The 15,301-nt window shown below is 41.5% G+C and overlaps 1 protein-coding gene across 3 annotated transcripts in view; it reads left to right on the forward strand.

Annotated features, from left to right (window-relative positions):
• GLS (glutaminase) overlaps positions 1-15,301 on the forward strand; it is a 66,463-nt gene that overhangs the window by 47,823 nt on the left and 3,339 nt on the right. For all 3 annotated transcript variants that reach the window (XM_062002566.1, XM_062002569.1, XM_062002570.1), the window contains 3 exons: positions 13,258-13,319; positions 14,191-14,267; positions 14,413-14,476. In XM_062002566.1, coding sequence (XP_061858550.1) covers positions 13,258-13,319; positions 14,191-14,267; positions 14,413-14,476 — 203 coding nt within the window. The remainder of the gene's footprint in view (positions 1-13,257; positions 13,320-14,190; positions 14,268-14,412; positions 14,477-15,301) is intronic.

The following is a 15,301-nucleotide window of genomic DNA, read 5'->3' on the forward strand; positions in this document are numbered from 1 at the left end:
CTAGTCCTGCTTTTTCCTTGAGGCAAGCAACTTTATTGTTTGTTCGAGAATTACTCATTCAATATCAATTTTTGGAGGCTGGTAGACTGAGCTTTGGTTACATGTGATGAGATGATCTTTTGAGGTCCCTTCCAGCTCTTGAGATTCTGTGATTCTGTGTAGCTTTGGCTTTCTGTATGGGAAGTGCGTTTCACACTTGTTTCAAAGGACTTCTTTTAAACTTCTCCAACCTGTAATTGTTGCAAGACAAATAATTAAAATGTAATCTCAGTCAGAATAAACTGTACTGACCAAATGTGATTAAAAATACTTTATCCACGCTACTGCAGAAAAGGATTAAGAATTATGATTGAGGACATGGAGAACCAGGCTAAAACAGTTGAGTGTGTTTTGCTCTGTATACCAAAGACTGAAGGAGAAAAATATGACTGTTCCCAAAGTTTAGAAATAAAACCATGGAGGTGAAAGATCTGTTTAAGCTAATACGTATTTCCAGTGCAAGAAGAGCAGGTGCTGAATAAACAGCCTAAAATTAGGAAGTTTCTAGGAACTTGTTAGAAGGACTGTTCCTAAACTATTAGGAACAAGAGTAGAGTGCAAATTTCTGGGAAGATCTCCCCTATTTTGCTTTCAACCTGTACAGTGAAGTCAGTCTCTTGCTAGTAAAGTTTTGATAATTATCTTCTGAGAACATCTCCCTTTATTTTGTGAATAATTCCAGCTCAGAGTCTTGTAGTTGAGTGAGGTGTCATCTGTAAATGATTAAGTAATTACAGCCTGGGAAGCAGGACCATTACTCTGCTGGGTTGAGTGGGGATCAGTCTAGTCAATAGGTCCTTGAAAAGGCAGACAGTTTTTTGTCCTATCTGACAAACACAGCTAGTGTCACTAAAGCACTCATCAGCATTCTGCTTTGTTAATGTGACTGTTGTTTATCCCAGTCTTTTGGTCCCAAATCTTGCACCATAATATCTGTATCCAATACTTCAAAGGCACTTTTTTTTTCCTGCATCCAGAGTCAACTGGTCAGTGTTGGTTCCACTTGTTAAGGTTTCCGTACATAGTCTATATGCTTTTTGTTGCAGAAACTTTCAGGATTTAGCGTATGAAAGGACTGAACAGGAACTACCAAAGTCTGTATCATGAGATGATGACAGCCCTAAGATTCCTGAAATAGTTTACTGCAAGAATTACTATTTTACCATGCAGGAACTTTTAGCCATTGTACTTCACTGACAAAACATTTCATTGCTGATAAGAAATGCTGAGCAAGTTTGACAGCAGGGTAAGTTAAAGCCTCTGGGAGGGTCATGCATTTTTTTTTTCTATGATGCTATGGACATGGCAGCAAGATTCTAGTATTTCCATCCAAACTACTGAAGGCAAATGCATACCACCTAAACTGAAAACTTGACTTGTCTTTGTCTTCTGACTTGAAAATTTTGCATTATATTTTGGGAGTTTTTCCAGTTCTGTGTTTCATTCTGTGGTCTCAAAGTAAAAAGTGGGTTAATTCATTGAAGAAAACAGATACAGCAGGTGGAACCAAGCATGACCATGCTCATTTTAATGTAGTCAAGGCAGCTTTTTTACTCGTTTCCCTCATCTTCCCAATATTAATACCTTTTGAAATCGACATAATCATCCCCAAAACAAAGGTCATAGGTAGGAGGCAAAGGATAAGACATCTTTAAGTGTTAGTGAGTAGCACTTGAGCTTAGCTTCTCTTCTACCAGACTTGTCTATTTGTCCAAGCACACATGCACACAGGGATGGAAGCTCTCTCGTCACTGCGTCATCATCTAAGCATTAGTTAGGAAAGCCTCCTGTATTGGAAAATTTAGGATCAACTGAGAATTTTTCAGGGCTCTCTAGGGCAGAGCATTATTGGTTGTGTCCATCTGAGCATGTTCTTGATATTGCATGCTCTAGTTTTATATAAGGGAGACCTTTTTGCAGGAATTGTTTTGCAACTAGAGAAGTTTCTGTTCCTGGGATCTTGTAGCCTAATACTGATCGAGTAGGTGGCTCTGAACTAGTCACACACTGCTCTTCTCACAGTGTTTCATGCTGTCATGCTGAGTACCCCCTGTCCTTAATGATGATGCAGGAAAGATGAAACTACCCTATTCATGCATCTGAATATTCTTATGATGCTATGTAATATTTTCCAGTAAAGATCAATTTGAATGTCTTGAGTGTTGAAGTAGAGGCTTGTATGCAGGCATTCAACTAAGATTCAATTGGTATGACACTCTTCACCTCAAGTTCAAGTTCTGGAGTGATTGTTGGTGAGAGGTTGATTTGCCTGCCTTTGTGGGAGGCTGTAGTGAGAGTGTGGGGGCTGAGAAACATGGCTGACCAAAACAGCCTCAGCTGTACAAACCCTGGGGTTTGCACATCTCAGGAGTGGAACAGATGGGAATGGTCTTTCTGAAAGAATCTCAGTTACTGAAGGTAAGTAGACATTTCAGTTAATCTTGTAAACATTTTGTTTGATTATTATTTAATTAAACGGTCTTATCTGTAATTTAAATAGAATCAGCTTACTAATACTTTAGAATTAATCAATAGCCAAAAGTGTAAATAGTAAGTCATTCCAAAATCATAGTATTTCTTATCATGAAATAAAGTCTGTGCTTCTGCAACTTGCCATCTTCAAGAACGCTTCAGTCAGCACTGTTGTTACCGTCTTTCAGGCACTTGGGCAAAACCAGACATAACACAAAGTAGACTTATTACTTACGGATTCACAATCTAAACTGGAAATATATAGTATTTGAAATTTCACTTACAAAGTACTAAATCTCATTTATCATTTAAAAGTTAGAAGTAGTAAATATAAGGATCCCTGGGCATGCAGGGGCTGAATAAGTTGTAGAGCTGAGCTCGTGCCTGTCTATGGCTCTTGCTTTTTTATCATATGACTTAAAGGATATTTTCTTGACTCCTTGAAGAGCTTGCACCTCTTGCCTGTTTGTTAGTGTTTAAGATGAATTAGCCTTTTCACAAGTAGACAGACATTGTTTTAAGAAATACCGGAGACACACACTCTTTCCAGAAGTTTATGTCCTCTTGATGGCCATCTCACGAGTGAGAGGTTAGTATTGGAAGAGGTAAATTCTGTTTCAGTCTATCTTTCATAGCTCCAAATATGATCAGAAGAGAAAGTACCTTCTGTTCCCAATTACTGCTTCCCATGTCCTTGTTAGACATTTAAAATCTTATGCACAATAGTACAGTAACAGACCAGAGAAGACAGACAAATAGTTACGATAATGTGCTAGTTTGTAGGATGTATCATTTTTAGATGCTTTTAAATACCAACATTAATTTATTCTGACAGAAAAGGACTTTGGGCAGCAAGGACTTTGGGCAGCAATGAGCAAAGAAACTCGGCTTACTGTAAAATGTGGTGTTGATACTCTTAATTATTTGAAATTTAGGGTGGCATAATCTAGTACTTTCAATTCTCTCTAAAAGGTTTGAATCTAAAGGAAATCGGAGTAGTAGAAATTCTTTAAAAACCAATAGATGACATGGGAAAGAGAGAGGAGAACCATCTCTGCTCAGCCTCCACTTCCACCTTTTCCTTTTGCAACTTCAGCCTTTGTGTTTCTTAGTAAAGGAAACTGACAATTCTTAGGTTGAAAAAGGGGAGTCTGTGGTTTCTTTTCTGTCAAGAGAAATTTTCAGTGTATCTGTTTGCTTTAATTAAATGTTTCTTACATTCAGCTACATGCACAGCTTCTGTGACAAGTACCAGGATTGAGCTACTGGTCCAGCTTGTTTGTATGTTGGTGCTCCTGTGTCTGAATTGAACCTAGTCAAAAGTCCTTGCTTCGTTTTCAGATTTTGAACTGTTAGTTTTAGGATCACAGATTTTTTTTTATTTTATTTTTTTTTTGTCAGCGTATACCAGCCAATTAAACAATGTAGGAAGTCAGAAGATGAAAAATGATTAGCTTTATTCCAGAAGACTGAATTTGGATTTGAAGCAATTTTAGGAGTTTGAATTGCATTAAGGCATTTGAACTCCTGGTGGCATTTTGTCCAGACCGATACACCAGTTAAAAAACCAATCAACCAAACAAACAAAAACCTCTCAGGCTCACATAGCTTTTCTGCTGAATCAGTCTGTTTGTTAGCAAACAATAACACCTGTCTCTTAACTTTTCCTGCCTTGCTTCTCGCTCCAGAGTGCAGGGCTGTAGCTGCAGTGCCAGCCCCCTGGGGTGGCCCTGGCAGTTCTCTTGCATGCTCACTTGCTGACTGTTCACTGAGCAGCAGTTCATCCCCCATTACCTACCTAGCTGCTCTTAGCAGCTGCTGGCTGCTGCCATCCTGATGTGTAGTTAGATCAATCATCTGAAAGTCAAAAAACCTTTTTAACTTGCAAAATTATCCAGCACAATTGTGTCACTTTTAATAAAGTTCATGAAAGGGCAGTAATATTACATAAAGCAGCACATTCTTGATGTTTCTGAGTACCAGCTCAACTATCTGGATGCAGTAAAGATCTGTACATAGGTGACAGAGTGCTGGAATGGGTCTTTGTTGCCATCATAAATGCAGTTATCTCTTTTAAATGATTGGATATTGGAGACTGTTAGAACATGGCCACCTGATGCTGCCAAGAGGAGACTGAGAAGCTCTTCTGTGAACTTGTTTAAATAATGCACTGCCTTGCTGGTTTGCCTGAGATTTTTGGAGCTCTAGCAGTACAGTTGGTTTAAAGCTGCTTTGGGTACATATCTGTGAAAACACAGCCTCTTGTATGGCTGCAGTCTAGACATAACTCATGGGAGAAGAAACTTTCAGTACATACCGGAGTTGTGTTTGAACATGACTGCTGAAAACTGTGAGGCTCAGGAATAAAGAAGTGGTTTTGTTAATATTCTAGCAACAGCACAAGCTAAGTGAATAATTGTTGTGCAAGGGGCATTTAAAGTTAATTCCATCAGGGAGACTCCAAAAATAAACTCCATGGTAGCAGCTTTGACTCCAAAAATAAATGCTGCACCCACAGCTCATAAAACTAAAACTAGGAGCTTGGTATCGTCCTCTATCCCCAGCCAGAGAGAGCAGCTTGCACCATCTCGAGGAACAGAAATAGTTGATGTGTAAATGGACTGGAGAAAAAAGTGACAAGATCTTGTTTCCTGTGTTACTTTTCAAAACACAGAAAAGTAAATATTTGCAGATTCTAGAGTTATTTTTGTATTTTCTTCAAATTATGTGAAGAAACAAGGATCAGTAGTGCAAAAAATAGGCTAGAGAGTTGGGGGAAAAGTCCTGAAGAAATGTAAGTTCTGTGGAGCAGCTAGCCTTATTTATGATTATGTTATGTTAATAACATTGTTCTGAATGTCATTAATGTAAGCATATGCATTAATTTACTCATATATCCTCTAGTAACATTGCAGACTTCTTGCGAGCTTTGTGTGTGTTTAAAGTGGGGGGCAAGAAGTTCTGTTAGAGGCTGTTGGAGTTAGATTGCTGTGAAAGTAGATGTGGTCTCTTGTTCTCTGACCAAAGTCTTATTTTTGCACGTGTGAGTCAAAAATTGCAGGGTATGTAAGGGCCTTCCCACCTTTCCTGTGCTTGGAGATATCTGTGTAGGAGGCATTGGCACTGGGGACATCTAAATGCCAGTTTCAAGTCTTCAAATAGGCTGGGTCTTAGAGACCTATGTGTGCCAGACTGAAAACAAGCAGCTTTAAAAGCTGTAAGAAACTTCAGTAGGAGGGCAGAGTAATACCTTTTGACAAAGTCATATTGTTTTGATTGGATATTTGTTTACAGTTCAGTCTTAGTTGTTATATTTAGAAGTAAATGTTTACTACCCGAGAGTAAGGAAACTTCCACTTTATTTTGGGGGAAACAATGCAGAAGATTAGTTGCAAAGATACCGACTTTTGATTAAGATTTCTTTCCCTACAGAATACAGTTTACCTTCATATTGAGTAATTGTATTTTAAAGAAAAACTGTGGATATCTCTTTAAACTTGAATAGTGGTTTGGTTTTGTGGTTTATTTTTTTTTCCAACACTGGCCTTGTCAGCAAGCCCTGGAGAGCAGATTCAAGTTTATTGCAAAGTAATTGCTAATATAGAAATGGTCAGTTTTAAAAATAAGTGGTCCTGATTAAAGTCTGAATGTACAGACAAACCCTTGTGTTCCTCTCTGAGGTTTATCAATGGTAATATTTCTGTCCTTTTTGGGACTACTTGTATTCTAAGATTAATTTCAAAGTTGAAGCTTCAGAATTCATTTTGAGCAGGTTTGGGTTTTGGTATTTTGTTTTGTTTTGGGTGGGTTTGTTTTGTTTTGTTTTTTTTTTTAGTTTTGATTTAAAACTTTACCTTCAGGGAGAAAATCATCTATGTAGACTGTGCTTCAACATAGTTGAATGACAAGTTCAAAATGTAAAATCTGGATGACTAAATTACTTAATTAGTTCTGTCTGCTCTTCTGGTTTTTGTAGGCTTCTACTACTGTTTCAGATTTTTTTTGGTGTCTTAGGTGTCAGGAATGTTTTTTCCATTGATGAAATAAACACCTAAAATTCTGCAGTTTTTCTCGAGTGCAGGAGGAATGATTGTTTTTAGCGACATACTCAGATGACTCATCAGCTTTAGGAAAAGTAGCAGAACAGTGTTCCTGTGAATTGAATTGATGATTTTGAAGCGGTTATGCCTTTGCAGTCCCTCTTAGCTCATGTAAACTCTGTTGCCGCCTTACTGTCTGTCATTACTTGGTCACTTGCAAAGGCTGGGAGAGTAGGAGGAGTTTATAGCAGTTTGGTCTCTTCCTGGTATGACAAGTTAATCCTCATTCACTAGACAGGCACTCACCTTATACAGCTTACAGCTCTATTTTTTGCCTGTCAGAGTTAATCCTGTACTGGGTGGCTGAGTGATGGTGTGAGGGCTTGTGATGGGTGCACAGGGCAGCCTGCAGGCTGTGGCTGCCAAACAGGGCTGGCATGGCCTCTCAGCCTGCTGACTGTGACTGCCAAACAGGGCTGGCATGGCCTCTCAGCCTGCTGACTGTGGCTGCCAAACAGAGCTGGCATGGCCTCTTGGCCTGTGGGCCCTGGCTACCAAACAGGGTGAGCGTGGCCTCTTGGCCTGTGGGCCCTGGCTGCCAAACAGGGCTGGTGTGGCCAGCAGGAGGAGAGAGCCCCGTCTGCCGCAGAGACGTCACTGAGTGCTTGGTGTTCTCATCGTCCTCCTGGTCCTAACAACGTGTTGCCATGTTCCGCAGCTCTGAAATAACTAACATCTGTCAGACTATTTGTATAAACAGGGAAACTGTGTGGCGTCGCCCTCGACTGTTGGTGCAGGTGCCAAAGGAAGAGAGCCAAAGTGTAACAAATGCAGATTAACTGTGCTGCTGCAGCACTGGGAGGTTTCAGTGGTGTGGAGAACTGTGCCTTAGAGGTGCTTCCAGGCAAGTCAGTCTAACTTCTCTGGTGTGTTCTGCGGGGCTGTAGTCCCATTTCAGTGCAGCTTTCCTACAACTGGGAGCATGTGTCAGGAGATTGGCTGGTGGGAACCATCACCAAGAGTCTCACTTATCCGGGACCCGCTCTGTGATCCCAGTGCGTCAGGACCCAGGGTCAGTATAGCAGTTGCTTGTCTCTAGGGAAGTCCTGAGCTGCAAGAGATGAAATTTATATCACGGCTTATCTCCACACCTCTGTGCTGTGCAGGGGAAGGTTTAAAACTTTCAGATCATTTTTGAAGCCTAACCTGTGAAATTGTCCCTAAATATAAAGAGCATTGGAAAGATTAGAGGTGTTTGTTTGTTTATCCTTGTTTGTATTGTCTTCAGCAGCACGGTTTTAAACTATTGGGCTTGACTCTATTCCTCAGACACCTGGAGAAACGATGAACTTGGAAGTAATTTTTTTTTTAGACTAAATTCTGTAATTTTTTCAAAGAAAGTGTAGAGGACATTGTCAGGAAGCAGAACACAGTAGGAAATTAAAATCCAGAATCAGTGACCTTTTAATCTAAGAACTTCTCATGGAATTAATCCAACTCTGAGCTAAATTAATTTTTTCTAAGGGATTTATTTCCTTTGCTTGCCCAGCTGCATGGCTTTACTCTCTCACCCCAAATGAGAGGAGAGCAGAGGCTCATCCTGCTGTGCTGGAGTCATGGAGCAATAGCAGCACGGAAGGGGTGGCCCTGCAGCCTCAGGGACACGTGGGCAGGTACAGAGTGTGGGGCTGGCTTCTTGGCCTTGCCTCCTTCTTGAAGTCGCCTTGGTTTGTAGGCACACTGTAGCGTGTGAGGCAGTGGGCAGAAGGAGCCAGGTGCTTTTCATGAGGCCATCTCTAGGCCTGTTTCCCGCCTTAGTGCTGATAGCGACAGTGGCTTGTTGTCTCTGAAGTGTTGGGAGAGATCTTCTGTCAATAGCATTTGAGCTAAGTAGTGGTATGTTTAAAAAAATCCCTAAATGGGTCTGTGTTGAGAGAAGTGATTCTCATCGCAACCTGCTATGAGAGTTTCTATTAACCATTGTGAGACTAAGGCTATTTAAGTCTCACGTGGGCTGGATTTGGGTGTGCAGCTCAACTAGGAAATATGATTTTACTAGAAATACTCCCCCAAGGCTGATCCCACATGCCTGTCATGCCTTTCAGATCAATCAGATGTACTGAAATTTTCTCTGTGATAAGTACCTTCAGCATAGTAATACTCAAACTTACTTTTTCATTAGGTTTTTCAGGTTGTTACACTGAGAAATCAAAAACCAAGAGCCTTTGTGTCTCGCCAAAATACTTTGTTGGTGTGTTTACAGAGAAAAGGGGGACAGTAAGGTTCCTGCTCTGTGAAGCACTGTGGCAGCCCTTGTGTTTTGCTGTGCTGCCTCCTCTGTGTGTGTGCAGTTGGCTGAACATCTGAAGCCTGCTCCTGGAAGGAGACTTCTTTGAAACTTTGAACACCATCAGCCTTAGGAGATGTTGAAAATAACTGCAGCGTGGAAGTTTTGGACTAGAATCATAGAATGGTAGGGTTGGAAGGGACCTTTAGAGATCATCTAGACTAGGAGTCACTTTAACGCTTAATTTTCCTTTCTAACTTCCAATGCTGTATCTCACTTGTTTTTGTGCTTTTGGGATTTTCAGGTTGTGTTTTTCCCCTTTTTTTACCTTTTGGCCCCCTGTGTTTATCTGAGTTATCTTCTGCAGCCATGCAGCTTCCTGCTGCTCTGAACACAGAGAATTTCCTTCCTTTAACTTGACCTCAGAGTAGTTCTTCAGCAACAACAGTTTTGATTTTTCTTTCTTGTGTTGCTGACGTTCTTAACTTCAGACTGACAGAACGATGTGAAGCAGGACTGTTGACAGCATTAGATCTGAGACCATTATAGCTCCATCCAGCTAAGTCTGAGACCTGTAACACCTACTGACCTAAAGGTGAAAATGCAAAGTGTGTGGTATGAGACTTCTGATCTCTAGTGTTGGGTAACACAAGTTTTCCTGAGGAACGTTTTCTTGCTGATTTCACCACTTGGATAACAAAGATTATATCCAGCACTCCGGGGAAATGTGTTTGTGTGCAAAGAGTGTTTCATTGTGGCTGAGACGGTCCTGCTCTGTATTTCTGGCATAATAACAAGAGTTCAAGTTCATCTGGTGTAGCACACACAGGTTTTATCTCCCATTTGATGTAACAAATGGAACTGTCCTTGCTCTGGGTTTAATATGCTGTAGAGCTGCATGGTGATGTTTGAGCCAGCTTGTATATAGCGAAGTGACTCCATTCTTTCTCCTTCTATTAACTTTTCATAGTTAAGGAATTCTGTGCAGTCAGGTTGAAAGTAACCTTCCTGTGTCTAAAGGTCAGAGAAAAGCTGTGTTCATTGGTGCAGTTAACAGCAACACCGGTACAGAGTGTGGTGTAAAGACGTTGTGAAACATTTGATGAAGAACTTGGTGACAGAGCCTCTAAACACGTCAATGAGTTGCCTTGTTCCTCGTGCCCTACTTCATTTGAATGGAGACAGCACATCTGTTGTCATTGGTATTTTTTTTACTCCTCTGCAGTTAAAAACCCCACACTTGTGTTTGCTGCTCCCATTTCAGAGGTTCTTCGGCTCTTGATATTTGCAGTGGACACATCATTTCAGGCTAGTAGGCTGTGAGTTTAGGAGTGGAGAATTTTTACTTCCCTTTTTGAAGCCTTGACTGTGCTTAATTTTATGGCAGCCTAAGTGAAGATTTTGTGCCGTTACAAAGCTTCTGCCAGCAAGTGATTTTTCACATCATAATATTTTTCTCGATGTAAATGATAACCTCTTACATGGTGGTTTAATACATACACTAATTTGAATAATACTCTTTTGAAAACTATCGGATGTTTCAGCCTATACGATTTGATAGTTTTGGGGCCCAGACGATGCTGCTTATTGCAGTTACAGCATCCAGATGTGTTTTGTTGCTAGCGAATTCAACCCAATTCCTCTGTGAAATCTTAAGTCTGACTAGAAATGGGGGCAGGTAGCCCTCTGGGGGGCTTGTTTCAGCTATGACAGTACTTAATGCTCTTCTTTTTTGTTTGTTCCTGCCTGACCAGTTTTGGATAATTGTCTTGCCATGATTGTCCTACTAAATTTGTTTATCTCCTGCTTTTTGTATTCCATTAGCTTGCTGTTGTAAGAGAGTAATTGTGTTTCTTTTCAAATTTCCTTCTTCTGAACGAAACAAAGATGTATTTATTTACTTGTCTGGACTTGCATATATTGCATATATTTGTTTTCATTCATCAAGTAGTTCAGTTCAAGATAACGTGACTTTGGATTTTACGTCATTATCTTGAGAGGAGTGGCTTTAACCTCTCCCAGATTGTTGAGAAGTATGGCCCAAGATTATTGTGTTAGAAGGCCTTAGGAATCTCCAAATTACATTTCAGCATATGGTTACAAAAATTGAAACTGTTTGGCTGAATCCAGAGGCACCATCTGTACTTGGAAATCTGGGGGTTTTTTGTTAGGAAGGAACGCATGTTATCTTAATTTCATTATTTTAATACCCATATAGAAGCCCAGCCCAAACGACCAGTTACCTCTGAAATGGTTTTTAATAAAGATGTTGTTTCCTCATCTTGGATGCAGAAAAAGGGGAGTGTTCGGGCCCTGGCAGAGCCTGTGAGGTGAGTGGCACTAGCCCATTCTACCTGCAGAGCGCTCACGGTAGCATCGCTCAGCTTCTCTCAGCAAGGAAAACATCTCAATCATTCTGATAAAATTTAGACATCATCAAGCAAAATTTCCCTTTCATGCCTGTGTTTAAATACAGTGTGCAGCCCAGTACCTGTTAAAGATTTCTTTGAGGAGGTTTTACTCTTCTGGTGTCACTGCTGTTCTCTGTTGGAAGCCTCGTGAGATGCTCTGGTATGTTTACTGCCCTGCACTGCCCTGGGTTGTGCAGGTGATACTATCTCGAGACAGGAGGCTGTGTCTCCAGCAAGGAGATGCTGTATCCCTACAGGATGCTCCACAGAGCTCTCTTCCCCCTGGGCCTATGACTTACGTGCTGAGCCAGGGTTTGGAGAGAAGGCCAGCCCAGCCCCAGGAAGAGCTGCCTGCGGCGGGGGCAGAAAAAAGGCTGTAGAGATAGGTGGTCTCAGCCAGGGATGGCTGTCTCTGCATCTGGAGCAAAGCCCATGCTGATATACTGTAGGATTCTTAGTCACTTTTGTGGGAGTATTTTTGGAAGTTTTAAACCAAAAATCTTCATGAGAGGAACAGAATTACTTGAGGCCTGTCCTCTGTAATGCTTGTGAGGAGAGTCTGGGCAATGATGTCAGGTTTGAAGTAAAAGGTGACCCAGGTGCTTTTGGGTCAGTATTTGTGAGCCCAAGGGCCCAGCCTTGTTAGGTATAAAAGCAGCCAGGGGATTACTGAGCTTCCCAAAAAAGGATCCTGCCTGGCAGGTCTCGCTTGCTGTGCAGGGCTTCTGTCCCTGAGGAGCCTCAGTGCAAACCAAGAAGGAGCTGCAGGAGCTCATGGATCTTGCAATGAGGAACGTGGCTGTTTCCATCCTGGCTCTGTCTCCCGTGCTTCAGTCAGTCTTTGCATCAGTGCATATTTGAGGTGTAAAAATCAACAAGCAATTCCACTAGTTCAGTTTATAAGAGACGCAGATGTTAGCTCATCTGTGGCCTTGTGAAAATATGCCAATGTTTTTGCAGAAATCTGTTGGAGACTTGCTTGCGGGTAGTGATTTTTCTGTTTGTTTCTCCTCCTTGTTGTAGAAGGTCAATGCAGCCTCAGTTTTCTCCTTTATCTCTGTTACTTGTCTGGTACTGGTGACAGAACTCTGAAATCAATTTTAAAAGCAAGGCAGCACTTGGAAAGCTTACTGAAAAGTCTGTGAAATGGTGACTGGAACTGGCTCTGTCAGTTTATGAAAGAAGCAGATATGGGATGCGTAAAAACATTATCCTGTAGTTTTTGGCTCTTGTAGAGTTATCACGGCCAGGGCTTTTTAAAAATGTGCATGGGACAAGGTTGGTGGTGTCTAACAGCGTCATTTCTTGTTACAGTAATTAATACAACCGAGAAAAATACTACTTGCCTGAGACTTGAGCTATGCTATTTGATCTAAAAAGATCCTACTTTGTCTGCCTAGAAACCTTGCTTTTCTTGTAGTGGCTCATTATCTGATAGAATTGCCTAAAAATTGAAAAAAACCTCTGTACTAGATGTGTGCAAGGAAAATCTGTAACAGAAAGCAAAACCAGTACCATTTCTGCTAACATGGATTCCTCCCAGAGTTAGGAGTCTGCTCTGTTAAACAGAACAAACCAAAACCCCCTTACTTTTCTGGAGTGAGTTTGTCTTATGAGGCATTTATGGTTTTATGAATTATGCAAAGTGATGCTGTCTTAGTGAGTCAATACTCTGTATCAGTGGGCAAAAGGGAAATGTGGCTTGTCCATATAGCAAGATACATATTTTTACCACAGTAGAGTAGAAATACACCTTTTGTGGTTCTTTTATTGTCCTTACAACTTCAATCTTGGAAAGACAGAGCTACAGGTACTGGTAGCAAAGCAAGCTGGAAAGAATTCTTCCAGTGTTTTACACTATACTGCAAAATGTGGCCAGGGAAGGGGACAGAATCAACAAGGTCATGAGCATGTAGCCACGTGGCTATGCTGGACTTCTCTGGAGTGTCCCGTGGTTTCCTTTCTGAGGAAAGAAGCTGAATGAACAGGACTTCATCTCTCTTTGTAGGTGAAATCTGTGATCAATCTGCTGTTCGCTGCCTACACAGGGGATGTGTCTGCACTCCGAAGGTAAAAATCACTGTGGGGTTGGGAACAGGCGTGCTGCTTGTGTGGTAACTGCTGCTGCTCTTTACTCGGGAACATGCACACGTGCTGGGTCTGTGTTGGGATAGAGTTCACGCAGATATGAAGGTGTTCACCCAAAAAACAACCAATCAAAATTAGCCCAAACCCAGACATCACAAAGGTACCCTCACACTGTCCTGCAATCCAGCTTTTTTCTATTTCTTTGGATTTTGGTGAAATACATTTCCCTACCTTTTTTTTTTTTTATAGTGATGTCAGAAAACCCCACAATTGCTTTATGATGCAATTCTGAAACTGACGCGGGAGTTTGGGCTGGAAAATGCATGGGGTTTTTTTGAAATTCAGCTTTGCTTTTTAAATCTGGAATAGAATCTGGCAACGTTTAACGTAATACTAGTAAGAGACTAAATGAACATATTGTCTAGGATATATCTGAATATAGTTAGTAGGAGAAAAATGTGTATAGATTAACCCTGCTGTCCTGGAGCGTGATTAAATACCTTGATGCTGTTGAGGATTTTCAGACTTGAGAGTCCTCCCTGGGTTTCCTCAGCTGACCCACATATACTTTTCCTTATAAGATTTAGCTTGTCTGTGTTAGGTTTTCAAATTGGATATGTCGACTCTTAACATTTCCTGCAGACATTTTATTTTTCTTTATAACAACCAGAGGCCAGAAAGAAAGTGAATCCCTTACCTGTTTTTTTTAAGCCAGAGCCCCTTTTATTACACTGAATTCAGTGCAAGGTTCGTTGTTGTAGCACAGGGGTTTTGTTTGTCGCTAGCTTTGTAACTTCTTTTAATTATGTCAGAATTTTCAGACTTTTTTTCTGCAAATTTTTATTTGTTTTAGATTTGCTCTGTCGGGAATGGATATGGAGCAAAGAGACTATGACTCCCGAACAGCCCTGCATGTAGCAGCTGCAGAAGGTAATGACTCCTCATCTGTGGTTTGCTGTCAGTGGAATGTGGTCAGCTTGCTCTGAGCAGCCTCACTCTCTGCATAAGCATACCTGCTTTGTAAAACTGTGTCTAGAGAGAATGACATATGCTCACAAGCCTGCGTTTCTTTCAGGACATGTGGATGTTGTTAAATTTCTGCTGGAAGCATGCAAAGTGAATCCTTTTCCCAAAGACAGGTGAGTGGTTTTGTTGCCCGTTTGTATGATAGACACTCCAGCATCATCTCTCCAGCCCCTAGAAAGGGAGATGTGCTGTGAGTCAGAGTGGAATGTACTGGGCCAGTATGCTGGGGCAGAAGGAGCAGGATCCTACTGCACCTCTGTAGGTTCTGCAAACAGAAATGAAAAAATGGTGAAATCATAAAAACCATTGAGGTTTTAATAACAAAATGGCATCCTGGGGGACATTAAGAAGAGTGTTTCCAGCAGGTCAAGGGAGGTTTTCTTCCCCCTCTACTCTGCCCTGGTGAGGCCTCATCTGAGTCCTGTGTCCAGTTCTGGGCTCCTCAGATCAAGAGGGACAGGGACCTTCCAGAGAGAGTCCAGTGGAGGGCTACTAAGATTATCAGGGTACTGGAGCATCTCCCTCATGAGGAAAGGCTGTGGGAACTGACACTGTTTAGCTTGGAGAAGTCTGAGGGGGTACCTTGTCAATGATGATAAATATCTGAAGAGCGGGTGTCAAGAGGATGAGGCCAGTCTTTTTTCTGTAGTGCCCAGTGAGAGGACAAGGGGCAACAAGACACATGCTAGAACACAAAGTTCTGCTTGAACTTGAGGAGAAACTTCTTTCCTGTTCAGGTGAGGGAGCCCTGTCCCAGGCTGCCCAGGCAGGGTGTGGAGTCTCTTTCTCTGGAGGTTTTCAAACCTGCCTGGACATGTTCCTGTGTGACCTGATGTAGGCAGACCTGCTTTAACAGGGGATTGGGCTAGATGATCTCTGGGAGTCCCTTCTAACTCCCACCATTCTGTGAAAGAGATGCGCAGCTTACAAATTTCCAT

The sequence above is a fragment of the Colius striatus genome, chromosome 9 (assembly GCF_028858725.1).
Source record: "Colius striatus isolate bColStr4 chromosome 9, bColStr4.1.hap1, whole genome shotgun sequence".
Taxonomy (NCBI): domain Eukaryota; kingdom Metazoa; phylum Chordata; class Aves; order Coliiformes; family Coliidae; genus Colius; species Colius striatus.